Source organism: Triticum urartu, unplaced genomic scaffold (assembly GCF_003073215.2).
Source record: "Triticum urartu cultivar G1812 unplaced genomic scaffold, Tu2.1 TuUngrouped_contig_10507, whole genome shotgun sequence".
In the NCBI taxonomy this organism is placed as follows: Eukaryota; Viridiplantae; Streptophyta; class Magnoliopsida; order Poales; family Poaceae; genus Triticum; species Triticum urartu.
The window spans coordinates 235-8,694 of NW_024111381.1; the positions used below are offsets into that span (position 1 = coordinate 235).

General features: G+C 43.9%; 2 protein-coding genes across 2 annotated transcripts; both read left to right on the forward strand.

The window, feature by feature from the left end:
- The first annotated feature begins 714 nt into the window (after window positions 1-714).
- Window positions 715-2,857, forward strand: LOC125526564 (chaperone protein ClpB-like). The gene is made up of 6 exons (XM_048691230.1): window positions 715-1,129; window positions 1,226-1,329; window positions 1,442-1,779; window positions 1,863-2,133; window positions 2,236-2,433; window positions 2,681-2,857. The coding sequence occupies exons 1-6, from the start codon at window positions 715-717 to the stop codon at window positions 2,855-2,857; spliced, it is 1,503 nt and encodes a 500-aa protein (XP_048547187.1).
- A 1,659-nt stretch (window positions 2,858-4,516) lies between these two features.
- Window positions 4,517-6,433, forward strand: LOC125526566 (chaperone protein ClpB1-like; the record flags this gene model as incomplete). The annotated part of the gene is made up of 6 exons (XM_048691231.1): window positions 4,517-4,931; window positions 5,020-5,126; window positions 5,230-5,567; window positions 5,650-5,908; window positions 5,984-6,181; window positions 6,311-6,433. Coding segments are annotated over exons 1-6 (1,440 nt in total), but the record flags the coding sequence as incomplete, so codon positions are not given.
- Between the last annotated feature and the right edge of the window lie 2,027 nt (window positions 6,434-8,460).

Consider the following 8,460-nt stretch of genomic DNA (forward strand, 5'->3'; position numbering starts at 1 on the left):
GTTCCAAGCCGCCTGGACGGCGCTTTAGATTGCTATATAGGTTAGCTATATAGTTCGGTCCTATACTCTGTATATGTGATCAACTACGAAATACGAAATCAGAAGGAAATAAGAGCACAGGAGCGACACGTTCCGGTTGCAATAAATCGCTCCGTGTGGAATCGATCCAGCGGCATATATATCGATTGAATCGCTACGGAAGTATCGCCAGAAATAGGCCGCCGAGCTCTGCGTCAACACGTACGCCTACTCGGTTTGTGCGCACGGTGACATACATCGATCGGCAGCGCATTGACCTAATCGAAAAGAAGAATTATTCTTCCGCTGCGCTGCCTCTTCTTCTACTTCTTCGGCACGCCAAACATGGTGCAGGTGCAGCCGGACGACGTGGCCTTGATCGTTTCTTTCGCTGCTTTGTGCTGGTCGGCGTGGAGGTACTGCAGCGTCGACCCCACGGCTGATCTGCTGCCTCGGCGACCCTACAGACTGAGGACCTTGGACGCCGGCAGTGTTGATCCGGTCATCGGCCGCGACAACGAGATCGACCGCGTCATCTGCATCCTCTGCGGCCGGACCAAGAACTGTGCCGCGCTGGTCGGAGCCGCGGGAGTCGGCAAGACCGCCATCGTCGAGGGCCTCGCCAAACGGATCGCTGCCGGGACGGTACCTGACCTTCTCGTTGGAGCCCGCATCGGGGTGCTCGATGTCGGGGCGATGATCGCTGGGACCAACTTGCGCGGCATGTTCGAGCAGCGCTTGAAGGAGGCCATCAAGCAGGCCGAGGATGAAGGGGGCAAATTGATCCTCTTCATAGACGAGATGCATATGCTCATTGGCGCAGGCTATCAAAGCGGCACCACGGACGCCGCCAACATCATCAAGCCTGCGTTGGCCCGTGGTCGCCTCCGCTGCATTGGTGCTACCACCTATCAAGAGTATTACAGGTACGTTGAGCGGGATGCGGCGCTCGAGCGGCGGTTCCAAAAGGTTGAGGTCGGGGAGCCGAGCATGCGAACGACAGTTGCCATCCTGCGGGGGCTGAAGCACAAGTACCAAGAGCACCATGGCTTGAAAATTGACGAGGAGGCACTTGTTGCTGCTGTAGAGCTCGCTGCCCGTTATATTACTGGTAAGTTTGTCATATCGTCGAGAATTGATATGAATTAGTATTACTCTTGTAAATACGTGCATCTTGAAGAAAATTGTGGATTTTGTTTTGTTCCAGGTCGTAAATTTCCTGATAAAGCAATTGATCTCATGGACCAGGCATGCACTACCGTAAAGTTGCACGCCAGCAAACAAAGAGAAATAAATGCACCGGGCGAGCTAGTCGTTGGTCCAGCTGACGTCACGCAGGTCATTCCTAATCACATATTCTGAATACTTTCTATTATTTCATTATTATATGCTCTTAATTACCATTTTCTAATACTGTTTGAAGGTTGTGAGCCGATGGACTAGAATTCCTGTCACCACACTTGATCAAGGCGAGGAAAAGCTGGCCCATTTAATAGATAGATTGCATGAGCGGGTTGTTGGCCAGAATGAAGCAGTTAATTTGGTTGCGCAAGCACTGTTAAGTTCTGGGGTAGGTCTTGATAAATTTGATCAACCGATATGTTCTTTCCTCTTTTTGGGCTCGACCGGCGTTGGAAAGACAGAGCTTGCCAAAGCACTTGCCGAGAAGCTATTTAACAACGAGAAGATGTTAGTTCGCTTTGACATGTCCGAGTATGCTGATAGTGGATCGTTGTCGCATCTCATTGGAGGATCTCGAAGGTATAACTCGTACACTTTTTGCGTATGTGTTTCTTTTTGGCACTTCATCATCATGCCTCACGTCTTGGTTTCACTTACTAAAGCTATGAAGGAGAGGGACAACTCTCAGAGAAAGTCAGACGCCAACCATATAGTGTTATCCTTTTTGATGAGGTGGATAAGGCAAATTCCTCGATTATCAATGTTTTTACTCAACTCCTCGATGATGGTATGTTGATTGATGGAAAAGGACGGAATGTAGATTTCAAGAATACAATCATCATTATGACTTCAAATCTAGGATCAGAGCACCTGTCAAATGGACTGACCGGAGAAAGCACAATGGAAAATGCACGTGATCTTCTCATGAAAGAGGTCCGTATATCCCAAATTATCTCCCTTGTAATCTCATCGATGATTTTTCACAAAAAAATGCCATCAGTGAATGATAATCATATATAATACTTGTTCATGCAGGTTGAGAAATGCTTCAAGCCTAGTCTTATCAACAGACTGAGTGAAATTGCAATATTTGAACCGCTTTCACGCAACGAACTTAGGGAGATTGCAAATATCCAAATTAAGAGAATCGTTGCGATGATGGCTAATAAGGGATTTTCTTTATGTGTGACTGATGCCGCCTTGGAAGTAATTTTACCGGAATCACATGACACAGTAAGCATACCTTCTTCTATCTCCTTTTTATTTACGAGAAGCATAGCTTCTTATCACAATCACCACAAGATAAAGATCTAATATCCAGTTTTAAAAATGAAAAAAACTTATTGGAGGCTCTTTTGAGTAAATATGATGTAAACCATAGAGTAGCATCACATTATCATTCTCAGGCTAGTGGGCAAGTTGAATTGACTAATAAAGAAATTATATGTCTCCCTAACCCATCGTTCCTGAATGCTTATAGGGGTACGGCGCAAGGCCTTTAAAGAGGTGGATGCGGAAGCATGTGACAGCAATTCTTTCAAATATGTTGGTCAATGGGGAAGTGTGTAAGGGCTCAACGATCTCCATTGATGCTAGGGATGATAGGAGGGGGTTGAAGTATCAAGTCCTGAATGAGCAGGAGATGGGAGATCCGTGAGGGGAGATATATTGTTTTTTTTTTGAAAAGGAGGTTGAACCACCTGGGGATAATGTTGTTTTTTATTGAAAAGAAGATATGTTGTAGAAGTCACTCCTATAACAAGACGAAAAAAGAAGATGAACATGAATATATAGCGGCAGCTGACATGTTGGACTAAATATGTGGGTTGTTACTGATCTACCCAGGTTTATAGTTTATTATGTTTGCTTTAGATTTATATTTCAGTAGACAGGAAATGATCAAATGCATGTTAACGGTTTTTTCTGTAAATAAAAATAGAAATTAAACCAATCAGTTAAGCCTCAGTTTGAGCTGACTCAACAACTCAATCCTTTTTGGGTGCATAATCGGGCAAGTATCTGCTGCCCATGGCGAAGTGGAAGCGTTTGTCCTTCACAAGCCACTGCTCCCAGGATCAAGTAACTAAAGTTTGCAGACCGACCTCCGCACGTGCTTGCTGACCCGGCGCAACAATACACCCTTTGGGCCAAGTGGCGGCATCTGGGTGGAAGATGAACGCCACGGTGCACCATACAGGAGCATCATCCGCCTTACGTGTATGACCGGGGAGGGAAGAAGAGGAAGCCCATTAGTTACCTAGGCTGAGGAGAAGCGTTGAACACTTTGTTTCAGTCCACATCTCTATTTATCTTTTGTCAGTCTACTATTGATCACGATGTGAACAAATCATGGATTAGAACGTGAGGATCAAGGCAAGAGTATTTCGTTAGTTTAAAGACGATATACATGTTAGCTCCGCCCTTGGCACCACAGATACTGCAAGGCATTTGAAAACGCCTAAGGTGTCGAACAAAAAGGTTCTTTTTTTGCAAGGAAGCACACGTACAAATAATTCATGATAGTTTGACGAGTACTTTAGCTCTCTATTTTTCAATTTGTTCCCTAATTAAGGTATTGTAGCAACTTTTAGTAAGACAAGTGTCACTTGTTACTAAAGAGTCAGGCAATGCTGTGTATTTTTGAGAAAAGCCAAGCAATGCCGTGTATTTTGAGAAAAGCCAAGCCATGCTGTTGATATGTGATTCTTAGGCAAGGAGACGATATGACGAACTACGACCTCAGTATGTGCATGGTAAATAGAAAAAGTCTCACAACCCTCGTGGAATAGTTCACACATCAGGCAAAACATCAAGAATAATATGACACAAATTGATTCCATAATATGATATGGTCATTTGTTGTCATGCCAGAGAAACAAAAAAATCTTGTTTGGGTTGCAGTTTTTTTTCTCGGTTTGTTATGAAAAAGTTAGGTCGAATAATCTCCCCTTGGAGCAGCGAAACTTTGACCACATGGTGCTACCTCCTATAAGAACTAACTAGCACATATGGCCGTGCGTTGCCACGGGAAAAAATAGTATGCATTTAAAGTTAGTGAGAATTATATGTGCAAACAAATCCCTGTGTGCACGTGAAAAAAGTTCATTTAGTTTCTCGGTTTCTCCGGGTGTGAAGTAATCAATCGCTAAACCCTGTGTGCATCCTCTGCCGCCGGACCAAGAACTGCGCCGCGCTCGTCGGAGCCGCGTGAGTCGGCAAGACGGCCATCGTCGAGGGCCTAGCCCAACACATTGCTGCCGGGACGGTCCCCGACCTTCTCGTTGGAGCGCGCGTTGGGGTGCTCGGTGTCGGGGCGATGATCGCCAGGACCACCCTGCGCGTCATGTTCAAGCAGCGCTTGAAGGAGGCCATCAAGCAGGCCGAGGACGAAGGCAGTAAATTGATCCTCTTCATCGACGAGATGCACATGCTCATTGGCGCAGGCGATCGAAGCGGCACCGCGGACACCGCCAACATCCTCAAGCCGGCGTTGACCCGTGGTCGCCTCTGCTGCATTGGTGCTACCACCTCTCAGGAGTATTACAGGTACATTGAGCAGGATGTGGCGTTCGAGCGGCGGTTCCAAAAGGTTGAAATCGGGGAGCCGAGCTTGCAAACGACCATTGCCATCCTGCGGGGGCTGAAGCAGAAGTACCAAGAGCACCATGGCGTGGAAATCGACGACGAGGCTCTTGTTGCCGCTGTAGAGCTTGCTGCCCGTTATATTACCGGTACGTTTGTGAAATCGTCGAGAAATTATTTGGTCTACTCTTTTAAATTGGTGCATCTTGAAGAAAATTGTGAACTTTTTTGTTCCAGGTCGCATATTTCCTGATAAAGCAATTGATCTCATGGACGAGGCGTGCACTGCGGTAAAGTTGCGTGTAAGCAAACAAAGAGAAATAAATGCACCGGGGGAGATACTGGTTGGTCCAGGCCATGTCACACAGGTCATTCATCTCATGTCTCAGTAGCTTCTACTATTTCATTATTATGCTCTTAGTTACCATTTTCTAATCTTGTATGAAGATTGTGAGCCGGTCGACTGGAATTCCTATCACTACACTTGATCAAGAGGAGGAAAAACTGACTTGTCTAATAGATAGACTTCATGAGCGAGTAGTTGGACAGAATGAAGCACTTAGTTTGGTTGCACAAGCAGTGCTACGTTCTAGGGTCGGCATTGATAAAGCAGGTCAACCGATATGTTCTTTCCTCTTTTTGGGCTCGATTGGTGTTGGAAAGACAGAACTTGCTAAAGCTCTTGCCGAGAAGCTATTTAGTAATGAGAAAATGTTAGTTCATTTTGACATGTCTGAATATGCTGAGAGTGGATCTTTGTCGCGTCTCATTGGAGGACCTCGAAGGTTTGACTTGTAAACTTGTTGCAAGTGTATTCTTTTTTATGCTTCATCATCATGTCTCACCTTTTAATTTAACTTCCTAAAGCTATGAAGAAGAGGGACAACTCACTGAGATTGTCAGGCGCCGGCCATATAGTGTTATCCTTTTTGACGAGGTGGATAAGGCAAACCCCTCAATACTCAAGGTTTTTGTTCAACTCCTCAATGATGGTATGTTGGTTGATGGCAAAGGACGAGATGTAGATTTCAAGAATACAATCATTATTATAAGCTCAAATCTAGGATCAGAGCACCTATCAGCTGAAGTGGCGATGGAAAATGCACGTGATCTTCTCATGAAAGAGGTATGTAAATCAGACCCATACTATCCCTTGTAAAGTCCTTAGTGATTGATCGTCATATAATACTTATTCATGCAGATTGAGAAATGCTTCAAGCCTGATCTTATCAACAGATTAAGCGAGATTGCGATATTTGAGCCGCTTTCACACAACAAATTGAGGGAAATTGTGAACATTCAAATGAAGAGTATTGTTGCCATGATGGCAAATAAATGTGTTTCTCTATCTGTGACAGATGCCGCCATGGAAGTCATTTTGTCGGAATCACACGATATGGTAAGCATAGCTACTTACTACAATCACACCACAAGAAAGATGTAATATCTAGTTTTTAACGGAAAATGTTTATTTCAGGACTTGTTTGTATGACTTGGTAACCCATGCATCCTTCTTGTATGCTCATAGGTGCACGGTGCGAGGAATATAAAGATGTGGGTACGAAAGCATGTGATGATAATTCTTTCAAATATGTTAGTTAATAGAGAAGCATGTAAAGGCTCAACGATCTCCATAGATGCCAGTGACGATGTACCAAGTATTGTAGAACAAGGAGATGGTAGATTTTCAAAGTATTGTACCAAGTATTGTAGAACCAGAAGTACCATTCTTATGTAGCGATGTGATTTTCAAAGTATCATGAAGAGTCTCAACTCCTATACAGAGGAGCCCGTGATGTATTTATTGATATGTGCGAGAGCCAAGTCTCGTGGGTTACAGATATACACGGGAGGAATAGAGAGATAAGAAGATAAACTGGAAAATCCCCAACTACCCCTAGTCTACATGTGTGACCACGGCCAAACAATGACTCGTGACATACATACGTGAGTTACATAATATTGACAACACTCACCCTTATCACAACTACACTAAGTTGAGATTACGTCTGAATTCTTTAAAGCTTCTAGTAGGCAATGCTTTTGTGAATCCATCTTCAAACTGATCCTTTGAAGGAATAAATCTGACCTCTAACTATTTATTTGCAACTCATTCTCTGGCAAAGTGAAAATCTATCTCAATATGCTAGGTCCTGGCATGGAAAACTGGGTTGGCAGACAAATAAGGAGCACCAAGGTTATCACACCAGAGACAAGGAGGTTGTGTTTGCACAATTCTAAGTTCTCTCAATATAGATTGGCCCCAAATAACTTCTGTTGTAGCATTTGCTAATTCTTTGGATTCTGCTTCTGTACCTGACCTGAAAATTGTTGCATGTTTCTTTGCACACCAAGAGATTAAATTTGATCCATAGAATATAGCAAACCCACCAGTGGACCTTCTATCATCCACATAGCCGGCCCAGTCAGCATCAGAAAATGTACTGATAATAGTAGATGATGATTTACTGAGTGTGAGACCAAGAGTCAACGTGCTCTTCACATACCCCGAAATTCGTTTGGCTGCTGTCCAATGAGATGTGATGGGTGCATGAAGAAACATACACGCTTTATTAACTGCAAATGAAATTCCAAGTCTAGTAAGGGTCAAGTACTGAAGACCACCAACTATGCTTCTATAGCTAGTGATATCCTCCTGATCCAGGAGTTCTCCCTCTGTAAGTGACAAAGAATCTGAACTAGACAATGGTGTTGGTGAAGGTTTTTAGTTTTGCATGCCAATCATGTTCAACAACTCAGTTGCATATTTGGCTTGAGATAGATGAAGGCCATTATTATTCTTAACCTCAATGCCCAAAAGTAAATGCAAATCTCCCAAATCCCTTAGAGCAAATTCAGAACCTAAACCCTTAAGAAACTTTCTTATTGCCTCATTAGATGAAGCAGTGACAATGATATCATCAGCATATATGAGAATAAAAATGGATATTTGCAGTTTGGTATAGATAAACAAGGCCCCGGAGCATGCTTTATAAATCTTTATATGGATGAAGCAGTGACAATGCTTGAAGATTCAAACTCAGCCTTGAATACCATGCTCTGGGGCCTTGTTTCAACCCATATAAAGATTTATGAAGCATGCAGACATGAAAAAGGTTTATTTTTATCTTCAAACACATGAGGTTGCTTGATGTACACATCTTCTTCTAGAACACCATGAAGAGACGCATTATGAACATCTAGCCGTCTAAGGCTCACTAGTAGAAAACAGGGCTATGGTCCAGGCCGGCTCAGCCCATTAGTCCCGGTTCAGTCTAGAACCGGGACTAATGTGAGCATTGGTCCCGGTTCGTGCGGCTAAGGCATTAGTCCCAGTTCATTTAGACCTTGTGGTCCCGGTTGGTGGGATGAACCGGGACCAATGGGCCTCGCTCCTGGCCCACAACCATTGGTCCCGGTTCGTGCCACAAACCGGGACTAAAGATTAGACCTTTAGTCCCAGTTTGAGGCACGAACCGGGACTAATGGGGATGAGACCTTTAGTCCTGGTTCGTGCCACGAACCGGTACTAAAGGTCCCATTTTCAAACTATAACACCCCCCCCCTTGGATCGCCTTTTCAGTTTTAAAAAAAATAAAAGAAAATGATGGAAATGTCAAAAAAATAAAAGAAAATAAGTTTCCATGTGATATGTGGTCTAGGTTGTTGGGAAAATTT